The sequence below is a fragment of the Nomascus leucogenys genome, chromosome 21 (assembly GCF_006542625.1).
Source record: "Nomascus leucogenys isolate Asia chromosome 21, Asia_NLE_v1, whole genome shotgun sequence".
Taxonomy (NCBI): domain Eukaryota; kingdom Metazoa; phylum Chordata; class Mammalia; order Primates; family Hylobatidae; genus Nomascus; species Nomascus leucogenys.
The window spans coordinates 15,629,836-15,656,158 of record NC_044401.1 but is presented as its reverse complement, the minus strand read 5'-3'; the positions used below and the strand labels follow the sequence as shown (position 1 = coordinate 15,656,158).

General features: G+C 36.3%; 1 protein-coding gene across 5 annotated transcripts in view; it reads right to left on the bottom strand.

Moving 5' to 3' along the window:
* The window catches only part of CBLB (Cbl proto-oncogene B), a 217,787-nt gene that overhangs the window by 51,711 nt on the left and 139,753 nt on the right, over positions 1-26,323 (bottom strand). For all 5 annotated transcript variants that reach the window (XM_030801589.1, XM_030801590.1, XM_030801591.1 and 2 more), the window contains one exon: positions 12,372-12,575. In XM_030801589.1, the coding sequence (XP_030657449.1) occupies positions 12,372-12,575 (204 nt within the window). The remainder of the gene's footprint in view (positions 1-12,371; positions 12,576-26,323) is intronic.

Below are 26,323 nucleotides of genomic sequence, written 5' to 3'. Positions count from 1 at the left end.
AAAGTCTACGGAAAAAAAGAAAATCTAGCACAATGCTGCACAATCCAGTCGATAATTAATTTTTTGGATGAGATATTAAAAATTCAGGACATCAAAATTTATCAGCTCACTTTAAAGAATAAAAAGTCTGCTCTTTTTTATTCTTCTGAAAATAAAGAAAACAAAGTAGATCAATTCAGTGTAGACCGAAATTATTTCTCCTTTAAAAGACAATGCTGTCTTTACGTAATATCTGCATTTTTTATTTTTATTTTTGCATTTTAAAAGACTAAATTCTAGAGTAACAGACTTTTCCCCTGTACAGGTAATCACCAGGTAATTCAAATGCCTCTATAGCTGGGACCTGAATGTGGGAATTCATCTTTAGTCTACCAGTTCATATTCTCCCCTAAATTGACTCCTTATCGGCCATTTCCTCCACCCTTTTCTGGGCCTTCTTCCACAGTTCTAATCCCCAGCTCAAATCACCCAGGCCATTTATCTTTTTCTACATATGATAGGTGATAAAGGGAGCTGTTGGGGTAAAACAATAACAACAAACACAGAACCAATCCCCTGGCTCAGGTTTAAATTCTAAGACTGTGAACTGTGCTAATTATCACTTACTGATTTGTCCACTGATCCTCTTATTCACTACTGCTTCCATTGTGTATAAAAATGCAGACCAAATACAAAAGTATAAAACATCTTGGGTAGAAAAGTAGCAAAGGATTCATTTAAATTCTGAATAACAACAGTTAGTATTTTGTTCATACGGATACTCTTGATTAGAAAATGTAAATTTCAAGTATGGCTATCTAAGCTCTAATGCCAACTGGTTATAAAGAACCATTTTTTTTTCATTTGAGTAATCATATAAATAAATGTATAACCTGATTTCAAACCACAGATCTCCTATATTTAAATTTCAGTTATAATGAGGATATGCAGTCTTGAAAATGTCACCACCTATTGGTGTTGTTATCTGTAGATAAAGAATAAAATTAATCCATTTGACAGAACATTATGGGTTAATAAAATTAAATAATGCATTATAAAATAAATGCTGATGTAAAACATTTATAAACATTATGTAAAATAAATGCCAAAGTAAAATATTTTTATTTAGATGAAATGATTAGGAAAATGGATTATTTTGATGTAAAAGGGACAGAATGTAATCTATTATCTCCAAATTTCCAAAGCTTGCCCATCTACACAGCCAAAAGGTAATTCCATTAAAGTTATTTTTAAACAAAATACCCACCCTTGTTATTTCTTATTTTGCCCCAACAATTCCTCCCACTATCAGCTCTAAACAATGCAAAAGTAAAAAAATCAAATATCTAACCAAATAATTAAATTAAGTAAAAATGCATTCAAAAGTCAAATAGAAATGCCTCTTGGATTACTTGCTATTATTAGCACTGACCTTTAAAAAAACAAACTTAAAATTAAATTTTAACATGATTAGTCTCTTTCTTTTTAACCTAGAAAGGGTCTTAAACACAAAAACAACAAATGATAACAAGAAAAGTAGTTTAAGAATTGGATTAGGCTTATAAATTTAGGGGTATGCATGTTGTCAAACGGTTTGCCATAAAAAATACGTTTTACTGGTTTTGGCAGTTCTGTCCTTGTGTCTTTTCAATTTTCTGTTTATTTCACTTTTTCTCTCTTCATTATAAAGAACATAATTTCACTCTAGGAAATTTTGGAATTATAGGGAAATATAAAGATATTTTAAAGAACACCTACATACAGCCATTGGTGATGATTCCTAATCACATACACTATGTTAAGTCTACTCAATGTTTGTTAGCATTATACAAAAAAAAATTAGCTGATGGTAAACACTCTTCGTGAATATAATTTTAAAGTATGCATATATGGATGTACCAGCATTTACAAAACCATTCCTGTGCAATGAACACTTAACGCTGTTTTCAAGTTTTCTTTATTATAAAGTAGTATCATAAAGAAATCTTTAACTATATATGTGCTAGTTTTTAAGGAAAGAATCATAGAATTTTTTTGAGCACAAGATACTAGACATGTAACCATGTCGAATTTATGAACATTCTTAAGGCTCTTTTGCTGTCCAGATGGTAAAACCAATTTATTCTCTCACCAGCCATGTGTGATAATTACCATTACACAAAACTCAAATGCAAAGAATATTTTTGTTTGCTTTGATGCTTGATTGTCATTTTAATGGGCCATACCAATGTTTAAATTTGCCCTTCCTTCCTTGACAAATAATTTGAAAGAAATGCAATATTTGTTGGACATGTGTATTTCTTCTTTGGGTCACTAGCTTTTTATGTTTATTTTGTCCCCATATCCACTAATTTCCTCTTTGTTGATTTGAATGTGCTCTTTATATATTAGGATAGTCAACCTCTTTCTATCTGTTATAATTGCTGTCACTACTTTTTCTGCAATTTAATTTTTCTGACTTTTTCAAGGTAGAGATTTCACCTGTGCTCTTCTGGTTTTCATGTGTTAATGAATGACTAAAGTATCATGTCCTTTTGAGCACTGCTTAAATGAGTTCCTTTCTTTGTCACTCCTTCATGTTCATCTCTCTACTCTTAAGACAAATAAATATAAGTATGGAAAAATTAAGTCATAAAGCACAGAAAGTAGAATGTGAACACAGAATTAACTGTATAGAATTTATTCACAATATCCAAAATCCTTATGTAGAGGTAACTGCAAAAGTTGGGAAAGACAGAAACATCCTTTGAAGTTACAAGATACTGATCAGTATCATTTCATTCCTTTATCTTGATTTTAGGTGATTCTCACATTTTTCTAGTATTACACTTGTTTCTAAAACTTTATGATAAATTATCTGTTTCAGCTCCTTTCCAAATCCAAGGGCTGAGCCAGCCTTGATTCCATCCTGTATTATCATCACACCAGTATATTTGTCTAACTAACAATTTCTCTTAAGTTCTTTAATCCTAGTAACAGATGAGAATATCTTTTACAAACTAGAATCCTGGTGTTCTAGAAATTTAAAGACCACACTAGATTCTTTTACGTCTACATACTCATCCTTTTCCTTTGGAAATTAATAAATACTATTATTTGTTTTTCTGACAAAACGCACAGAATCCTTTATAACTACCATGAGGAACAGAGAAATCCACATTTTCAATCTTAACAGAAAATCCTGACAGAAAAACCCTAAGAAGTAAAGTAGTCAAAAGCCCATCTCATTGTGTTCAGCAATTACCAATAATAATTGGAGACTCATTCTGTTTTAGTCACTCTTCATTTTATCCACACCTTTAAAGAGCCATTTTATAAAAACGTTAATAAGATCCATTATTATGGAAATGGCAAAACATTTGGTAAGAAACTTCAAACACAGTCAGGCTTATTATAAAAACAGGACAAGAGAAAACCTCTCCAATTACTAGTAAGATGAGAGTTCTGACAGTCCCAGAGATAATCAAAGTCAATTTTATAATACTTTTAACAAGATTTTTACTTAATGAATTTCCATATCTGAACAAGGTATATACATGTACTATAATAAGGATGATGAGAAGGACTCAGAGAGTCAATGTTTTTCTATAAATGCGTGAAAATTAATGAAGGACATTGATAAAACTTTTATCACATGATAAAATATTCTAAGCATATTTTACTTGCTACTATTCTCTTCTTAGTTTTTTCACTTTATTTTGTGAACAAAACAAAAATCAAGAGTATTTAAAATAGTAGCCTATACAGAATACTATTCAGAGAGGGTATATGCTACAAAAATGCTTACACACACACACATTCATATGGAATTATAGCTTAAGTAAATGACTCGTGTTATCTATTTTGGAGTACCTCCACAGATAATAAACAAAAGCTTATGTGAAGAATACTGTGTTAGAGCAATACAATCATTTCCTGCTTACCCCTGGTCATACTTCTAGAAGTCTCAACCTACAATAATTTGGGGAGAAACCCAGAATGAAACAGGAAAGTCCTCTGAAGCAGGAGGAACATTTTTTTTTCTACTTCTTCCTACAGAAACAGAATGTAGGCACCCTGCTACCTTCCTAAGAATATGGACATTTGATTTGTGTGTAAAATGAAGTTCACTAATTCAAAGGCTGAATTATTGTCTATGTTCCACTAGTAACTTCTGGAAATTTTCAAATTAGAAGCAATAAAGAAGCGGAGGAAAACAGAAACCTATATACTAAGAAACACCAAATGGAATAAGAGCTGATTTCTCTTTGAGGTCTGGCAGGGAAGTGGTCAACAAAGTTGCCGATAGGTCTCCTTTAAAGTAGTGCAGTCTCACACTTGGGGATAACCTTAAGGGCACTGCTCTACTGAAATATTAAACACTGTTCACACAAGTGATGATACTGCTTCTCCTTGAAGTACCTTCTTATGAGAGAGACTTGATCTCCTGGCCTGTGATCAGCCTCCATAACCTTGAAATTTCTTTAAAGTTTTATATTTTACTTTAAACATTTACACCAATTTTATATCCTGATCCAAATATATGTGTGATTTTAATTTAAATTTATGGTTCTCTTCTCTTTATGCAAGCTACCCTCAAATCTTGTAGCAAAATGTGAGCTTCTAGAAATGTGTCGTGTTGACTATAGTGGCTTCTTATGCCCTTTGGTTCACTCAGCTGCATAACCAATTTTGAGAAGGCAGGGAAGGGTGACATATAATTCAGAAATATTTCCATAAAAATGGCCGAGAAACAAGAACATTCTGAGAATTAAAGGAATAAATTTCAGTCACTGAAAAAATGCTTTCATGTGAAACCCTTATTGCTCTCCAAAAGCTGGTTGGAACAAGCAATTGCTATTTGGTTACTGTAGTTCTTCACCCTACTTTAGATAATACTTAATCATTTCAACTTAGTTATACAGAAAGTAAGAACACTGTAACCTTATCTAAATTATTTAATCCTCAAAATAGTGTTTCAGCTGACATGTTGACAAGTTTGCATTTTCTGAGTTTCAAACTTGAAGTATGGTTTAACAGTAAATTATTTTAATGTAGTCATGCAATGAAATTATAACTATATAGATGTTAATATGTTAAAGAAATACAACCAATTGCTTGGTAACCAATATAATTTTGGCATCTAATTCTTCCTAATGGAATGATATCAATATCTAAAAGAAAAACTTCCATAGACAATGCAAAAATACTAATAACTTAATTCTTAAAAGTACAGCAATATTTCAGGAGTCTTAAATAACACTAGTATAAAAAATGTGGCCAGGTGTGATGGCTCACACCTGTAATCCTGGCACTTTGGGAAGCCGAAGTGGAAGGATAACTTGAGGCCAGGATTTCAAGACTATGCTGGGCATTAGAGTGAGACCCCATCTCTGTTAATTTATTTTAAAAATAATATTAATTAACAACTAATACTTAGCATTTTCCATGTGCCAGCACTGTTCTAATGGCTTTTTATATATATGAACTCATTTAATCTTAAACAGGCAGAGTTTTACGGACAAAGTATTTAAGGGAAGGGGAGTGGGAGGGGATGTTAAATAAAGCAAGGCACATAGGTACTAAGTAGGAAAACTAGAAGATGAGCCCAGGCAGTTTCACTCCAAGAGGGTAGCTCTACTTAAGAATATAACAATTAAAAACAGTGTCACCACTGATCACCAAAAAAAAAGTCCTTCTCAAGGGCCTACTGTGTATCAAGCACCATGCAAAGCTCTAAGAATGGAAAGAAGAATAAAGCAAGCCTGTGTCCTCAAGGAGCTGACAATCTACCAGAGGCAGTGGACTCAAAACTTATAGAGTTCAAGTGTTGCTTCTTCTAATATACTATGTATTCAAGTTATTTTTGAGAAATATGTAACAATGTCTTCAAGGTATCCTATGACATCATAAAGTACTTGGATGATGCAGTTGTTTCTTTTGTTAATCACATGCTAATAAAGAAAATACCACTATTTTGCATGAAGAGCTTTTAGAAGATCAGTAAACAGAATGTGAGTAAATGATAAACAACAAATCTGTGCCTTCGGATTGCTTACTGTCACTCATGACTCTACCTAAATGTTGTGGGAAGGGAGTGGTGAGGACTAGACTATTAGTACTATGGTCAGAATAATTCTTTTGGGTAGGACCACCCATGGGTTGCAGGATATTTAGCATCTCTGGCCCTTCCCACTCAATGCCAGCAGTATTTGCCATCCTTTAGTCATTGCAAAAAAACAGAAGTGTCCCCATATATTACTGAATACCCTCAAGAGGTAAAATTGCCTATAGTTGAGAACCATGTTCTACATTTCAAATGTCTATTTTTATTTTTGTATTTCACTTCTGTTGTAATTTTTGTCCTTACAGCTCCAATACGGACTCTAATCCTGTGATTCAGATTTAAATAGACAACATAAAAAGGCAACACCCTCCTAAAAATAGCTGCAAAAACACTGTGATATGTACACACACCCCTTTCCTTAGGATCAGGAATACTACGCAGCAGCAGTCCCCAACCTTTTTGGCACCAGGGACTGGTTTCGTAGAAGACAATTTTTCCACAAACGGTGGCAGGGAGGGGAAGGGGATGGTTTTGGGATGATTCAAATGTGTTACATTTATTATGCACATTATTTCTATTATTATTACACTGTAATATATAATGAAATAATTATATACCTCACCATAATTTAGAATCAGTGGGAGCCCTCAGCTTATTTTCCTTCAACTAGACAGTCCCATCTAGGGGTGATGGGAGACAGTGACAGATCATCAGGCATTAGATTCTCCTAAGGAGTGCACAACCTAGATCCCTCCCATGTGCAGTTCAAAATACTCCTTTGGGAATCTGATGCCACTGTTGATGTGAGAAGAGGCAAAGCTCAGGCGGTAATGCGAGCTATGGGGAGTGGCTGTAAATACAGATGAAGCTTCGCTCACTAGCCTGTTGCTCACCTCCCGCTGCACAGCTGATTCCTAACAGGCCACAGATTGGTACAGGTCCATGGCCTGGGGTTTGGGGACCCCTGCACTTATTAGGAAATGCAATACTTAGATGACATGTTAAATTTTTAATTAGCAAGATGTATTTTAATTGAAGAAGGCAAAAAAGGAGAAGGCATAAAAAAGAATAACTTCCTTGACTTCTTTCTGTTCATACCCATTTTTGTTCTAATATGGCCATTCATTAAGATTTTAAATATTATTTTAAGAAAATACAATGTTTAAGACAATAAGAACTAATCTGGGCTCATTCACTAGTTCAGTCTGTCAATATTTTATTTTTATATGTAAATTTTTATTTATTTCAAATGTAAATGTTATGTATTTGGTGATTAATACTGTGAAAAACTGTTAAGATTCCTCTTAATCCTCTGGCAAAATGAAGCAAATCGCTGGGTAGCAACAGATACTCTTTTTTAGCTCTGATCTGACTGAATTCAAACAGAAGGCTGTGATCTTACCAGTCACATCCTGGACTTTGTCTGAGGGCTCACATCAGATCTAAATATCCCAGGATTCTGACAGCTTGAAAACTCAGGCAACGATACAGACTCAGGCAAAATCTAAAACATATTCTAGTTAGAATCACGAAATAACTTCTATCAAAGAGGGAATCAAAAAGTATATAGTATAGACTTTTAGGTTCTATTGCTTCTGTAAGGATTAGCATTATTAAACACATTTAACTATAAAAGAAATAATAGAAATACACTATATGTTTAGTATGCTACTATTTATGAACTCCAGCTGTGGGATATCACCATGGTAACAGGAATATACAATCAAAGCAGGTTTCCATGTTACGATGCAGCATTACTCATTTAAAGAATGTAATATGCTTAAGATAGGCAGAAACAATTTCACAATATTGTCATTGGCCCGCTCATAAAAGAAGAAAAAGATGAGTATTCAAAATGGCAGATACAAACAATGGAACCATTCTGCTGGACAATCACTGGCAGTCACTCTTAACTGAGAGAATAAAATGTTTTAAAAATAAATGAGTAAGTCCAGGCACCAGGCATGGTGGCTCATGCCTGTAATCCCAGCACTTTGGGAGGCTGAGGCGGCTGGATCACTTGAGGTCAGGAGTTTGAGACTAGGCTGACCAACATGGTAAAACTCTGTCTCTACTAAAAATACAAAAATTAGCCAGGCGTGGTGGCAGGTGCCTGCAATCCCAGCTACTTGGGAGGCTGAGACAGAAGAATCACTTGAACCAGGGAGGCAGAGGTTGCAGTGAACCAAGATAGTGCCACTGCACTCCAGCCTGGGCAACAAAGCGAGACTCCAGCTCTAAATTAATTCATTAGTTAATTAAAAATAAATGAATAAATGAATGAGTGAATGAATGCAAATGCATGAATGAATGACAAAAGAATGATTTAAAAAACAGAGGAAGAACATTCAGGTAGAAGAACTACTGTGTCAAAAAGACCATGTGACATTTGTTTATAACCATTCCTGTAAGAAAAAACTGGATAAAATCTATTAGTTTGATGCTCTGTGTATATATATATTTAGTATTCAGGTTGGTACAAAGTTTAAAATATGCGTAAGATTAGGTCATTGCTCTAAAGGAACATGCGTGCAGGAGTGTGCATTTATTAGTTCACCTAGTAAATATTTATTGAGTGCATTTAGGTGCTTGGGAACACAAATACAAGGCATTGTCCCTGGCCTTAAGTGTTAATAATCTAATAGAAAAGACAGTCCTTTAAATAACAATTTAGTGTAACTCCTGATATAGAAGTACATATAAAATACTATAAGAACATAACATCATAGCAATATTCTTCCAAATTATTCAGAAAGAATTATGCATGTATCTACATAAAAATTCAGGTTTTACTGAAAATTAAGTGTGGTACACATTTATGAAATGATATAAAAGTCACAATCAGTTTAATTGACTAGAGGCAGATGAGTAGACATAAAGACATTTAACTGAAATATACCTCTTCAACTTAAAAACAAATAATTACAAGTGATATAAATTTCTAAACTAACTCCCATAGGAAAGTATAACAGATTGTAGTGAAGTAAAGCTTTATTAAATGACACTGCTGACTGCCAAATAAGCTACTGAAGTGTGACTTCTAGGACAATAATGCTTGAGATCATCATTCTACTCTTTGTGGGGTAAAAAACAGAAAGGATCAATGTGAAAATGTCTCAGCTCCCTTGACAGAAAGCTCACCAGTGTGCCAGAGAGAATGAAATATGAATGGTCTTGGGAGCGGGTGATAAGATCAAGGAGAAACACTAGAGTCACCTTGGAACATTCTGCTTCTCATGTTATGTTCCCAGCATTTCCTTTCGATTGCTAGTGCCACTACTGAAAAGAGGCTCAAGCTTCAACTTAATTCAATGGAAAGCAGGTTGAGACTGCAACTTTTCCCAAATTCACATAAAGCAAATACTCTTTTCTCCCAAGCAGTAAGGTATACAGAAATTCTTTTTAAAATTTCTCTTAAAGCCTAGACCCACCCTCTGACATGGATCATTGAAGATGAAAACCCATTTAGAAAAGAAAATTGAAATGTCTTCACAGCTAAAAAGAACACTGCTACCTGGAGCACTTCAACTACTTGAGCTGTTGTATCTCAAATACTTTTCTGTCATTCTCCATTATCCATCCATTCAATAAGCATTCTTTAAATGCTTATTAGTCCTAGACCTGGGGGCTGCAAACTTTTTCTTGAAGGGCCAGGTAGTGAATATTTTAGGACAAGATGTAAAATCAAGGACATTTTGTAGGTAGTTATACAGGAATTTAAATATACACCACTTAAAATGTAAAATCATTTTTAACTGGCGGTAAAAAGGGTCACAAATCAATAAAACCAGCATTAATAACGTATGTCATTCTTTCAACAATTTAGAGAGGTATTATTCTTCTCATTTCTCAGAAGAGGAAATCAGGCTCAGACTAGTCATGTGATTTGTTTGTATTTGTACATTGTAGAGCCAGCATTCAAACTTGTGTCTTCTGGGGAACAGTACATCAATATCACCAACTCCCCATATGTGGCTCTCTCACATGCATAGTGATGAAATGATTTCTACTAACTCAGATTATGGAGTATATCCTAGAATATGTATTACATAGTGTTATTAATTAACATTGGTAATAATATAGTGAGCATTTATGACTTTGGTTACCTGACGTTCTTCTAGATTCTTAGGTCTTTGATCCCATTTGATCATCACAACACCCAACAGAGAAGCTACTAATGTTTTTTTGTTTTACAAAGAGGTAAACTGAGGAAGAAAGAGGTCATATAACTTGCCTAGCATCCCATTACTACTCTGTAGCAGAACTGGTGCTTTATTCCACATCTTCCTTAAGTTAACTTTGTTTTGAGACTCAAGTCTCAAGTCTGTTTCAATATGAGATTATTTTTTCTTGTTCATCCTTTAGGATTTCCGAGGAATAACTACTTTCTTTCTTCCATTTCTTAGGTCAAAAAAATCACATAATTCAAACTATTAATAAAAACTGTATCTTTCAGGATTAAAGAGTGAAATCATGTGTAGTTTCTCTGAGTGTTAAATTATAACATTTATGAAAAACCAATAAGGTAAATAATAAAAATCATTCCAGAAAAAAGCAAAATTTGAGAGTAGCCATGTTGGTGATGGTAACATATCTTCCTGTGTAAAAAATTGTATGTAAAATATCCTAAGGGAATGTATTTGGTCAGCATGGAACATTGGAAGGGAGAAAAGGGAATGTATTTGGTCAGCATGGAACATTGGAAGGGAGAAAAGGGAATGTATTTGGTCAGCATGGAACACTGGAAGGGAGAAAATGCAGGAGTTTCCCAAGAGGAAACCTTGAACACAGCCCTAAAAATGAAGTAACCCAAAGAAATGCCTTGTCAAAATTCCACTACCAAGCATTTCCTTCCTGCAGAGATAGATGAATACTGTGAATACAATCTGATGCCATTACACATTATCATCACTCCACCTAGTGACAATGGCAAATAGGTTTCATGCTACCTGCCAAATCCTAATGAACTACAGTGGAAGATCTTCAGGGCTGTGTTGAAAAGGCTCTGTAGGCCAAGTCTGAACTCAGTGGCAATAAGTATCGTAACTGATTAGCCATGTCTGCCCAAGTCAAGAGGAAGGGTGGCACCATATATGGAGACCTTTCACACCACTCAATCCCATTTCTCTGATTTTGAGAGCAAAAAATTTGTGAAAGTAATTAGGATTTCACGTATCTTCCTGTACAGGGAATAGCCTGATATCCAAGAGTCTACCCCTCTTGACCACTGTATTTCCAGTTTGAAAATTAATCAGTTGGCATTCTGGTTCATTGACTAGTCTGTTGTGTACCTGGTTATATAAACTTAAACTGGGCAGTACCATCCATTCTCAGTGAACTGACAACGTCAATTTTTCTGAGTCAACAACATTAATGAGCAAACTCAGATTCTGCTAAATTCACAAAAGTAAATCTTATGTGACCTCTTAGAAGCCAAACAGTGAGACAGCCTTCCCATTAAGAAAAAACTCTATCAGACACTTCTTCTAGACTTGAACAAAAAATACTTTTAATCAAATTCAGTTTCACCATTTCCAAATTTAATAATTTCCTTTCTTAAATTTTCTTCACAGATTTGCTATTGCCAGTGTTAGATGACATTTAATTCTATACAAACACTCTCATTACCTCTCATTATGATGTTTAAAACCAATGAGAGTACTCTGAGTAGAATCTAGTTTTCTCTCAACCTAAACAGCCTGTCAACATTATAGTAGTTGTGCCTTGCACAATGACATTTCGGTAGTGGACTACATATATCATGGTGATCCTATAAGATATTATAAGATTATAATGAAGCTGAAAAATTCCTATTCCCTGGTGGGTGACATAGCCATCTTAATGTTGTAGCACAAAGCATTACTCACGCATTTGTGTGATGCTGGTGTAAACAAACCTACTGTGCAGCCGGTTGCATAAAAGTATAGCACATATACTTGTGTACAGTACATAATATGTGATAATGATAATAAATGAATGTTACTGGTTTATGTACTTACTATACTTTTTATCATTATTTCAGAGTATACTCCTACTTACGAAAAAATGTTAACCGTAACATAGTCTCAGATAGGTTCTTCAGGAGGTATTCTAGAAGAAGGCATTGTTATCATAGGAGATGACAGCTCCATGTGTGTTACTGTCCCTGAAGACCTTCCAGCGGGACAAGATGTGGAGGTAGAAGACAGTGATATTGATGATCCTGACCCTGTACAGGGCTAGGCTAGGATGTGTGTGTGCGTCTTTTCTAAACTCAAATACACTCAGTCATACTCCATTTATGACGGCATCATTTCGTTTTTATACGGTCACATCACCCTAACTAAACCCATGTTTCTAGTTTTACCTTTCGGACGTTCGCCAACCGATTCATCATCAAGGACTCCTCTCGATCATCATCGTCGTCCAAGTCGAGCATCGGCATGCCAAAGGGGTCAATGATGCTGCAACACCTGGAGCCTTCATCTCTTGGATCAAAGGGGTCCACGATTATGGGCTCAGTTCCTTTTATTTCACAACGACAGAAAGGGCAGCCCTGACCATCCGACTCCTAAACAAATAGAAAATGCATGGATTGGTTTTGTTCAAAATAAACAGTACTGGGAAATGCTAATAATGTTCTACAACTATAAAAGTAGCACCCCCCCAAAAAAGTTTTTGGGGTAGGAGGTGAGGGATGATTTCTCTTGAAGAGGTAGTGGGTATAGAACAGGGAGCCAACAAAATATATAATAAATGGTCAGTATCTTCAGTTTCCTAAGAAAAAAACATATTTTAAAAAAGTTTGATTTTCCCAAGAAAAGAAACCTCTTTATTTTCCTGATTGTTCACTTATTATTCTAATGTATCAAGGCATTAGACTCCTGAAGAAAACTGGAAATTGAATCATATCTCTCCTTACGAAAAGAGAGCAGTACTGACTAAACATTCCATAAAAAAGTATATTTTGGTAAAAATTCATAATAAAGCAGTAGTATTGGTGAGAAAAATACAATACTTGTGCATCTAACTGTGGCTAAATATTTGCTTTAACTGCCTGTGTATTTTAAAATCTTTAATACACAATTAGGAAAAACTAAAATGTGTACATTTATATCCAAAAGCCATCATCTGTCCTGAAAGCCTGTCATCCTGACACACAGCTCAAATATAAAGTTCTCTGTGAGATATTAAGTTTTGCCCTTATCTTGCTTTTAAACAATATGACACAAAAAGATTTGTGCAAATACTTTTGGGCTGGAAATGTATTTACTGGTCATTATTGGATGTTTTGCTCAAAGTTTCCTACATTCATTTCTCAAAACTAACTACATTAAAAATTCACAAATTGCAGGGAAATAAAAAAACACTGTTTTCTTGCCCTACAGACAACATTGCTTTCTAGAGATAAGATGGTATATGATATTCTCCACCCGATTTTTGGTTTTGCATTATACCCTGACTTTAGCAATGTGTTATTTAAAAATGGTAAAAATCACAAAATTACTTTAAGGGAGAAATGGGATGAAATAGCACCATTTTAGTGGCAAGACAACAGATGTAGAGAGCTGACGTCTTTAAAGAAACTGTTCCATAATTAATTCAGGACTGTCCTGTCCACTTGGTTTAATAGGAAATTAGTGATCTACCTGCCCAACAGTGATGTTTGGATCAAGGATGGAATAACTCTCTCACTCTCTTCTCACTGAACAACTACCTTGCATCTACTTTGTGGCAGATCCTGTGATAGTTTATTCCTTCTAAGTTTCATTCAGCTCAACAAATTGAATACCTCCTTTGCCAAACAAAGTGTCAAAAAACAAAAAACACTGAGTTTGCTTAAGAAAAATCAACTGCAACATTCTCTTATTCATCTGCTTGTACATAATTTGGAAAAGAAACTTGGAATGGTAAAATAGTTGAACTAACATGGTATAAAGAAATACAGACATATAAATATAGAATCCTTCAAGGTTTACCACCATACATGTTCATGTCCAGCGGGCTTCAAAACACATTAAATATTATTTGCTCCATCATTTTACAGGTAACAAAACCAAGATTTAATTCTTCTATTTTTGATAACCTCTTTGCAATGATATTTTCTAACACAGGAGTAAATATTTAAGAAAAGCAAAATCTTTCTCTTATAAAAAGAATATTAAATTTAAAGTTATATTCAATATATATTATCATCCAGGCAAAACTCCCCTTGTTATAAAAGTCAAAAGAGATCCATATTAGGTGCCTATAGTGGAATACTTTTACAGATTTACATAAGACAATTTCAAAAAGATAGTTTTATTTAACAGCAAGCTGTGCCAGCCTGGGCAACATAGCAAGACCTTGTCTCTACAAAAAATAAATGTTTAAAAAATTAGCCAGGTGTTGTGATACACGCCTGAAGTCCCAGCTGGTTGTGAGGCTGAGCTGGGGGCTTTGCTTGAGACCAGGAGTTTGAGGCTGCAGTGAGCTACGATAGCATGACTGCCCTCAGCCTGGGTGTCAGGGTAAGACCCCGTGCCAAAAAAAAAAAAAAAAAAAAGAAAAGAAAAAAAAGAAAGCAAGATCTGAAGATCTGATGGTCCCTCTGTCTTTAACACATGAAGAATGGAAAGCAGTACTTTGAGACCTACATAGTCACTTAATTTACTCATACATTAAAAAAAATTATTATAGAAAATCTCAGATACACATAAAATTTGAGGGAAAACTATAATGAATTTCTATGTACCTATCACCCGACTTCAACAATTATCAATTCATCCCCAATCCAGTTCCATCTATATGTTCTCTTGTTCCTTTCACTCTTAGATCGTTTTGAAGTATCTCCTACACATTATATAAATTCATTGGTAAATATTTTAGTATCATAACTAAAAACTAAGAACCTTTTAAAGACCTAATTTCAGTGCAATTATCATAACTAAAAATTATTCCACCCAATAGAAATCATGAAAGTCACATTATTTTTTAGTACAGTGCATAGAATGTGCAAGCCACACTATCAGGCTACGTAAGTTTCTCTTTGAACCTCCAGGGTCAACTCACGTATTGCTCTGGTTAAGGATGACTTCCAGTTTATGTGATCTATTTCCTCATAAGAGGTAACTGAAAATATTGAGTTTTGAAGGGGGAGGAGGTGAAAGGCAATAATTGTGTCTTTATAGCACAAGAAAAAACAGAGAACTGTTCATCTAAAACTGAATTTAGATTTTTCTCTACGCTACTTGAAAATTTAATGTCATACAAATTACTGATGTTGTTAAGAGTACCTGTTATAAGAGTAGATATCACAAAATACATCTTCTCTTCAGCTTTGTTGTTGAGAGTTTACTTTACTCAACAGATCAACAAACAGCTACAATGAACATTAATTTTGATTTGCAAAAACACAGATCACACTGAATGTGTCTCTAATGGTACTTACTCTAATATGACTTCATCCATCACACTTTATAAACGGACTACTGTCACATGCAAATTAGACATCTAACCATAAAGTCTCAAATGCTACTTTGGTTACTCTGCCCTAGTTTCTGTCAGGTGGTTGATTAAATACACACGAAGAATATCTTCAATACAATAATTAAAATAATGTTTCTGTCAATGTATACTTAATGCAAGATCAAATAATATGCATTAATGGAGAATAAAGACCAATAAATAACTCATTTTCTAGTTCCCACCATTCTGTGAATGTTAAGAGGAAGTACTGAGGACTCCATCTATTCTAAATGACTCAGTAGGTTTCACTTCCTCAAATAAGAAATACTTCTAAACCAAAGGATACAAAAGTTATCAGTGAATACTATACACAGCTGAAACTAAATTCTGTCATTTCTCCTAATACAGTAAAATAATTCAGACTCGCATCTCAACCATTAATACTGTACGTCAGTGACATTACTTAAAATATAACTTCAGGAGGGTGGAGCCAAGATGGCCGAATAGGAACAGCTCCGGTCTCCAGCTCCCAGCCCCAGCGACACAGAAGATGGGTGATTTCTGCATTTCTGCTTGAGGTACCGGTTTCATCTCACTAGGGAGTGCCTAACAGTGGGTGCAGGACAGTCGGTGAAGCGCACTGTGCGCCAGCCGAAGCAGGGCGAGGCATTGCCTCACTCGGGAAGTGCAAGGGGTCAGGGAGCTCCCTTTCCTAGTCAAAGAAAGGGGAAACAGACGGCACCTGGAATATCGGGTCAGTCCCATCCTAATACTGTGCTTTTCCAAAGGGCCTGGAAAACGGCACACTAGGAGATTGTGTCCCGCACCTGGCTCGGAGGGTCCTATGCCCACGGAGTCTCGCTGATTGCTAGCACAGCAGTCTGAGATCAAGCTGCAAGGCGGCAGCGAGGCTGGGGGAGGGGCGCCCGCCATTGCCCAGGCTTGCTTAGGTAAACAAAGCAGCCAGGAAGCTCGAACTGGGTGGAGCCCACCACAGCTCAAGGAGGCCTGCCTGCCTCTGTAGGCTCCACCTCTGGGGGCAGGGCACAGACAAACAAAAACTCAGCAAGAACCTCCACAGACTTAAATGTCCCTGTCTGACTGACAGCTTTGAAGAGAGTAGTGGTTCTCCCAGCACGCAGCTGGAGATCTCAGAACGGACAGACTGCCTCCTAGAGTGGGTCCCTCACCCCTGAGCAGCCTAACTGGGAGGCACCCCCCCAGTAGGGACAGACTGACACCTCATTGAACCGGGTACTCCTCTGAGACAAAACTTTCAGAAGAACTATCAGACAGCTGAATTTGTGGTCTCACGAAAATCCGCTGTTCTGCAGCCACCGCTGCTGACACCCAGCCAAACAGGGTCTGGAGTGGACCTCTAGTAAACTCCAACAGACCTGCAGCTGAGAGGCCTGTCTGGTAGAAGGAAAACTAACAAACAGAAAGGACATCCACACCAAAAACCCATCTGTACATCACCATCATCAAAAACAAAAAGTAGATAAAACCACAAAGATGGGGAAAAAACAGAGCACAAAAACTGGAAACTCTAAAAAACAGAGCACCTCTCCTCCTCCAAAGGAACGCAGTTCCTCACCAGCAACGGAACAAAGCTGGATGGAGGATGACTTTGATGAGTTGAGAGAAGAAGGCTTCAGACGATCAAACTACTCTGAGCTACGAGAGGAAATTCAAAACAATAGCAAAGAAGTTAAAAACTTTGAAAAAAAATTAGAAGAATGGATAACTAGAATAACCAATGGAGAGAAGGGCTTAAAGGAGCTGATGGAGCTGAAAGCCAAGTTTCGAGAACTACGCGAAGATTGCAGAAGCCTCAGTAGCAGATGCGATCAACTGGAAGAAAGGGTATCGCTGATGGAAGATGAAATGAATGAAATGAAGAGAGAAGGGAAGTTTAGAGAAAAAAGAATAAAAAGAAATGAACAAAGCCTCCAAGAAATTTGGGACTATGTGAAAAGACCAAACCTACGTCTGATTGGTGTACCTGAAAATGATGGGGAGAATGGAACCAAGTTGGAAAACACTCTGCAAGATATTATCCAGGAGAACTTCCCCAATCTAGCAAGGCAGGCCAGCATTCAGATTCAGGAAATACAGAGAACGCCACAAAGATACTCCTCGAGAAGGGCAACTCCAAGACACATAATTGTCAGATTCACCAAAGTTGAAATGAAGGAAAAAATGTTAAGGGCAGCCAGAGAGAAAGGTCGGGTTACCCACAAAGGGAAGCCCATCAGACTAACAGCTGATCTCTCAGCAGAAACTCTACGAGCCAGAAGAGAGTGGGGGCTGATATTCACCATTCTTAAAGAAAAGAATTTTCAACCCAGAATTTCCTATCCCGCCAAACTAAGCTTCATAAGTGAAGGAGAAATAAAATACTTTACAGATAAGCAAACGCTAAGTGATTTTGTCACCACCAGGCCTGCCCTAAAAGAGCTCCTGAAGGAAGCACTAAACATGGAAAGGAACGACCGGCACCAGCCACTGCAAAAACATGCCAAACTGTGAAGACCATCGAGGCTAGGAAGAAACTATAGCAACTAACGAGCAAAATAATCAAACTAACATCATAATGACAGGATCAGATTCACACATAACAATATTAACGTTAAATGTAAATGCGCTAAATGCTCCAACCAAAAGACACAGACTGGCAAACTGGATAAGGAGTCAGGACCCATCAGTGTGCTGTATTCAGGAAACCCATCTAACGTGCAGAGACACACATAGACTCAAAATAAAGGGATGGAGGAAGATCTATCAAGCAACTGGAAATCAAAAAAAGGCAGGGGTTGCAATCCTAGTCTCTGATAAAATAGACTTTAAACCAACAAAGATCAAAAGAGACAAAGAAGGCCATTACATAATGGTAAAGGGATCAATTCAACAAGAAGAGCTAACTATCCTAAATATATATGCACCCAACACAGGAGCACCCAGATTCATAAAGCAAGTCCTCAGTGACCTACAAAGGGACTTAAACTCCCACACAATAATAATGGGAGATTTTAACACCCCACTGTCAACATTAGACAGATCAACGAGACAGAAAGTTAACAAGGATATCCAGGAATTGAACTCAGCTCTACATAAAGTGGACCTAATAGACATCTACAGAACTCTCCACCCCAAGTCAACAGAATATACATTTTTTTCAGCACCACACCACACCTATTCCAAAATTGACCACATAGTTGGAAGTAAAGCTCTCCTCAGCAAATGTAAAAGAACAGAAATTATAACAAACTGTCTCTCAGACCACAGTGCAATCAAACTAGAACTCAGGTTTAAGAAACTCACTCAAAACCGCTCAACTACATGGAAATTGAACAACCTGCTCCTGAATGACTATTGGGTACATAATGAAATGAAGGCAGAAATAAAGATGTTCTTTGAAACCAACGAAAACAAAGACACAACATACCAGAATCTCTGGGACACGTTCAAAGCAGTGTGTAGAGGGAAATTTATAGCACTAAATGCCCACAAGAGAAAGCAGGAAAGATCCAAAATTGACACCCTATCATCACAATTAAAAGAACTAGAAAAGCAAGAGCAAACACATTCAAAAGCTAGCAGAAGGCTAGAAATAACTAAAATCAGAGCAGAACTGAAGGAAATAGAGACACAAAAAACCCTTCAAAAAATTAATGAATCCAGGAGCTGGTTTTTTGAAAGGATCAACAGAATTGATGGACCGCTAGCAAGACTAATAAAGAAGAAAAGAGAGAAGAATCAAATAGATGCAATAAAAAATGCAAAAGGGGATATCACCACCGATCCCACAGAAATACAATCTACCATCAGAGAATACTACAAACACCTCTATGCAAATAAACTAGAAAATCTAGAAGAAATGGATAAATTCCTCGACAAATACACCCTCCCAAGACTAAACCAGGAAGAAGTTGAATCTCTGAATAGACCAATAACAGGTTCTGAAATTGTGGCAATAATCAATAGCTTACCAACCAAAAAGAGTCCAGGACCTGATGGATTCACAGCCGAATTCTACCAGAGGTACAAGGAGGAACTGGTACCATTCCTTCTGAAACTATTCCAATCGATAGAAAAAGAGGGAATCCTCCCTAACACATTTTACGAAGCCAGCATCGTCCAGATACCAAAACCTGGCAGAGACTTAACCAAAAAAGAGAATTTCAGACCAATATCCTTGATGAACATTGATGCAAAAATCCTCAATAAAATACTGGCAAACCAAATCCAGCAGCACATCAAAAAGCTTATCCACCATGATCAAGTGGGCTTCATCCCTGGGATGCAAGGCTGGTTCAACATACGCAAATCAATAAATGTAATCCAGCATATAAACAGAACCAAAGACAAAAACCACATGATTATCTCAATAGATGCAGAAAAGGCCTTTGACAAAATTCAACAACCCTTCATGCTAAAAACTCTCAATAAATTAGGTATTGATGGGACGTATCTCAAAATAGTAAGAGCTATCTATGACAAACCCACAGCCAATATCATACTGAATGGGCAAAAACTGGAAGCATTCCCTCTGAAAACTGGCACAAGACAGGGATGCCCTCTCTCACCGCTCCTATTCAACATAGTGCTGGAAGTTCTGGCCAGAGCAATCAGGCAGGAGAAGGAAATAAAGGGTATTCAATTAGGAAAAGAGGAAGTCAAATTGTCCCTGTTTGCGGATGACATGATTGTATATCTAGAAAACCCCATTGTCTCAGCCCAAAATCTCCTTAAGCTGATTAGCAACTTCAGCAAAGTCTCAGGATACAAAATTAATGTACAAAAATCACAAGCATTCTGGTACACCTATCACAGACAAACAGAGAGCAAATCATGAGTGAACTCCCATTCACAATTGCTTCAAAGAGAATAAAATACCTAGGAATCCAACTTACAAGGGATGTGAAGGACCTCTTCAAGGAGAACTACAAACCACTGCTCAATGAAATAAAAGAGGATACAAACAAATGGAACAACATTCCATGCTCATGGGTTGGAAGAATCAATATCGTGAAAATGGCCATACTGCCCAAGGTAATTTATAGATTCAATGCCATCCCCATCAAGCTACCAATGACTTTCTTCACAGAATTGGAAAAAACTACTTTAAAGTTCATATGGAACCAAAAAAGAGCCCTCATCGCCAAGTCAATCCTAAGCCAAAAGAACAAAGCTGGAGGCATCACGCTACCTGACTTTAAACTATACTACAAGGCTACAGTAACCGAAACAGCATGGTACTGGTACCACAACAGAGACATAGATCAATGGAACAGAACAGAGCCCTCAGAAATGATGCCGCATAGCTACAACTATCTGATCTTTGACAAACCTGACAAAAACAAGAAATGGGGAAAGGATTCCCTATTTAATAAATGGTGCTGGGAAAACTGGCTAGCCATATGTAGAAAGCTGAAACTGGATCCCTTCCTTACCCCTTATACAAAAATTAATTCAAGATGGATTAAAGACTTATATGTTAGACCTAAAACCATTAAAATCCTACAAGAAAACCTAGGCAATACCATTCAGGACATAGGCATGGGCAAGGACTTCATGTCTAAAACACCAAAAGCAATGGCAACAAAAGCCAAAATCGACAAATGGGATCTCATTAAACTAAAGAGCTTCTGCACAGCAAAAGAAACTATCATCAGAGTGAACAGGCAACCTACAGAATGGGAGAAAATTTTTGCAACCTACTCATCTGACAAAGGGCTAATATCCAGAATCTACAATGAACTCAAACAAATTTACAAGAAAAAAACAAACAACCCCATCAAAAAGTGGGCAAAGGACATGAACAGACACTTCTCAAAAGAAGACATTTATGCAGCCAAAAAACACATGAAGAAATGCTCATCATCACTGGCCATCAGAGAAATGCAAATCAAAACCACAGTGAGATACCATCTCACACCAGTTAGAATGGCCATCATTAAAAAATCAGGAAACAACAGGTGCTGGAGAGGATGTGGAGAAATAGGAACACTTTTACACTGTTGGTGGGACTGTAAACTAGTTCAACCATTGTGGAAGTCAGTGTGGCGATTCCTCAGGGATCTTGAACTAGAAATACCATTTGACCCAGCCATCCCATTACTGGGTATACACCCAAAGGACTATAAATCATGCTGCTATAAAGACACATGCATACGTATGTTTATTGCAGCACTATTCACAATAGCAAAGACTTGGAACCAACCCAAATGTCCAACAATGACAGACTGGATTAAGAAAATGTGGCACATATACACCATGGAATACTATGCAGCCATAAAAAATGATGAGTTCGTGTCCTTTGTAGGGACATGGATGAAACTGGAAAACATCATTCTCAGTAAACTATCGCGAGGACAAAAAACCAAACACCGCATGTTCTCACTCATAGGTGGGAATTGAACAATGAGAACTCATGGACACAGGAAGGGGATCATCACACTCCGGGGACTGTTGTGGGGTGGGGGGAGGGGGGAGGGACAGCATTAGGAGATACACCTAATGCTAAATGACGAGTTAATGGGTGCAGGAAATTAACATGGCACATGGATACATATGTAACAAACCTGCACATTGTGCACATGTACCCTAAAACCCTAAAGTATAATAAAAAATAAAAAAGAAAAACAAAACAAAACAAAACAAAAAAAAAATATAACTTCAGGTAAACTCAGATAATTAACATTGACAAACAAACAGAAAAAAAATTTTAAACCTTCATAATACTCCATTCTCCACAAATACTCTATGTAAAAACCCAAATGAATATTGTTAGTACCATCTCATCATCATCATGTATCAATCACCTTCTATACTCTGTTTAAATATTGCTAAGACAGACATACTGTATCTTAAATACCTTCTTTTAAATGTTTTTCAAGATAGCATTATATATAGTATAAATATTTGCTTTCAGCATGATTATTAGAGGCATACTTTGACTTAAGGTCAATCACTTTATGCCTTCCCACATATGTAATATACATCAGGGGCTGTAGGGTATACACATAGGGCCTCCTAAGTCTCATTTTGGAATGCATTTTATATTTTTACTGTATGTGTATGCATATGTATGTATTTTTTCCTTTATCAATAACTTCTAATTTATATTACCTTGCTATATTTCATGTAGCTATGAGGTTGCCACAAATCTTTTTTTAAACATAGCAATTATAACTGGAAAAAATATATGTATATAAATGCACTGAGAATAGGTTGGATCCATACTAAGAATTTTCAAAGCACAGTATCTCCCACAGAAACTCAGTAACTTCTGGCTGAAAGAACGAATGAAAGAATAAAGAAGGATAGTTAACAGTAATCTTAGACAAAATGCCCCAGAGCAGGAGAGATCTTTGCTTCTGGTTTGTTTTATGATGGACAAGGAAAAAAGACATTGGTGAATCTAGACTCTTCTAGTTTTGATTTGGGAGGCCCATAAAAGCCTGCATAGTGAATCAGAAAAGGAGCACAGACATTCTGAATTAGGATACTTGGACTGGACTTCTACCTTCCCCAATTACAACTGTGTGACACTGGGCAATTCATTGCATCTTATTTACAGGGTATAATGAGATAATGCACATTTAGAGACACCATAAAGAGAAAGTGAGATAAATTAGTTTAAAGCTTTATAAAGTGCTATAAAAATTCCAGTTGGCATAATTAGTATAAAAATAGTCTCAAGAATAAATGTAATAAGAAAACTAAGGAAACATATCTTAACATTTGAAAAAACTCGTATCTCTATAAAAATTCCATTTTGTAATGAAATGAATACAATTTTAAACCTGCAGAATTATCAGTGCGCATAGATTAATCATAACTGGAAATACGGGATATCTCCTAAGCACTTTATTAGAAACAATAATAACTAAAATTCCAGGCACTGTTGTAAGCACTCTCTAAATATTAATTCATTTAATCCTATAAGGTAGGTACAATTATTGTTACCCAACAAGAAAACGTGGTTTACTAGTTTGATGAAGGTCACATAGCAAGCAATACTAAGTAGGAAATCACAACAAGGGGATCTATTTCAAGAGTCTAATCATTTCAACAGTACACTATAGGATCAGCATGTAGTGGTTTTTCAACCTCAGATTCATAGCTAAGGTTAAAATAAAGGTGAAAAATAGCCGGTTGCTACTACTGATCATTCATAAATGTAAAAAATTTAAAACTATTTTGCTCAAATTGCAAATATCAAAACTAAAAAAACTACTACAATCAATGAATATTCTGTTCGCTCTAATTGAAAAGTTTCAGCTCTTTAACAGGAAGACGTAAAATGTGTCTGAATAATTATACCATTTCTGAGGATACGTTTTTACATAGTAAAAGCTTTTTGTTTTAAACATTTGTTGCTTGAATCCAACTTAAATTTTTAATGCATGAAGTTGGTCTAGAATGAGCTGGTCATTTAGAATAAGTCTACATTCTAAACACTTTTTAAAAATGGTGTCAACTTTAAAAACACTTATAAAAGATCCATGTTGGAGTCACCTGAAAATGTTTCCAAAGTGCCATTATCTGTTACTGTCCACACACTCTACAATACAGTGGGCATCCATCTAATTTAGTCATTAGACTTAAGAATCAAGCACTTATTCTACTAGATTTTATTTTCTCATATCCATCATTTCCTTTCCTTTTCTAGTGCATCACTCTAGTTCATAATGTTACTATAACGTATTTGGACAACTCTCACAGCTTCTTTATTACTCCCAATGTGAAAGGGAAGCTCCAAAATTTAATCACATTTACACAAAAGACACAACGGGTGGTTAAAGACAAAAGTGCCCATTTAAAACGTTCGTAAAGGCAAGTATTATTTTCTATTTGTAGTACCTAAGTTATAAAATTTCACTGAGGCTAGAAATGTGAAGACTGGTCACCTTTGAAGGAAGATAGAGTAAAATATTTATTTTATTTTACCTTATTTTTTGAGACAGAATCTTGCTCTGTTACCTAGGCTGGGGTGCAGTGCTGTGACCTCAGCTCACTGAAACCTCTGCCTCTAGGGTTCAAGCCATTCACCTGTGCCTCCGCCTCCCAAGCTGCTGGGATTACAGGCTCCTGCCATCATGCCCAGTTATTTGGTATTTTTAGTAGAAACAGGGTTCGCCAGGTTGGCTAGGCTGGTCTTGAACTGCTGACCTCATGTGATCCACCCACCTCGGCTTCTCAAAGTGCTGGGATTACAGGCGAGAGCAACTGCGCCTGGCCAAAGATTATTTCTTATTGCCTTAAAAGTGATCAGTTGAACTTGTTTCTCACCTCTCTCAGACAGCTATATACATTTTCCCAACAACATTCTCTACATATGGAACATCTATAAATCTCCTTAATCATATTCCACATTAAAATCAGAGTTTATTGATTTTTTGGTAAATTACTATTTTGAATATGCTGATATCTTTCTTTTAAATTATATCAAACAATATACAGGAAGAATAACCACAGCAAAATTAATTTTACATTTAATTGAATTAAAGTCCTTGGCAGTAATTCAAAACATAGCTGCATATCCAACTGACAAAGATATCCATTTGTGTTTTGGAAGGAAGATATGAAGAACAGAGTTTGGGGTTTGTTCCATTCAAGAGCTCAAAGGCCATTTTCCTTTTCTTTTTTTCTTTTATTATACTTTAAAAGTTCTGGGATACATGTGCAGAATGTGCAGGTTTGTTACACAGGTATACACATGCCATGGTGGTTAGCTGCACCTATCAACCAGTCATCTACATTAGGTATTTCTCCTAAAGCTATCCCTCCCCTTGCCCCCCAGCCCCTGACAGACCCTGGTGTGTGATGTTCCCCTCCCTGGGTCCATGTGTTCTCATTGTTCGACTCCCACTTATGAGTGAGAACATGCAGTGTTTGCTTTTCTGTTCTTGTGTTAGTTTGCTGAGAATGATGGCTTCCTGCTTCATCCATGTCCCTGCAAAGGACATGAACTCATCCTTTTTTATGGCTGCATAGTATTCCATGGTGTATATGTGCCACATTTTCTTTATCCAGTCTATCATAGATGGACATTTGGGTTGGTTCCAAGTCTTTGCTCTTGTGAACAGTGCTACAATAAACATACATGTGAATGTGTCGTTTTAGTACAATGATTTATAATCCTTTGAGTATATACCCAGTAATGGGATTGCTGGGTCAAATGGTATTTCTGACTCTAGATCCTTGAGGAATCGCCACACCATCTTCCACAATGGTTTAACTAATTTACACTTTCATCAACAGTGTAAAAGCATTCCTATTTCTCCACATCCTCTCCAGCATCTGTTGTTTCCTGACTTTTCAATGATTGCCATTCTAACTGGTATGAGATGGTATCTCATTGTGGTTTTGATTTGCATTTCTCTAATGACAAGTGATGATGAGCTTTTTTTTCATATGTTTGTTGACTGCATAAATGTCTTCTTTTGAGAAGTGTCTGTTCATATGCTTCGCCCACTTTTCGATGGGTTTTTTTTCTTGTAAATTTGTTTAAGTTCATTGTAGATTCTGGATATCAGCCCTTTGTTAGATGGATAAACTGCAAAAATTTTCCCTCATTCTGTAGGTTGTCTGTTCACTCTGATGATAGTTTCTTTTGCTGTACAGAAGCTCTTTAGTTCAATTAGATCCCATTTGTCTATTTTGGCTTTTGTTACCATTGCTTTTAGTGTTTCAGTCATGAAGTCTTTGCCCATGCCTATGTCCTGAATGGTATTGCCTAGGTTTTCTTCTAGGGTTTTTATGGTTTTATGTCTTACATTTAAGTCTTTAATCCGTCTTGAGTTAATTTTCGTATAAGATATAAGGAAAGGGTTCAGTTTCAGTTTTCTGCATATGGCTAGC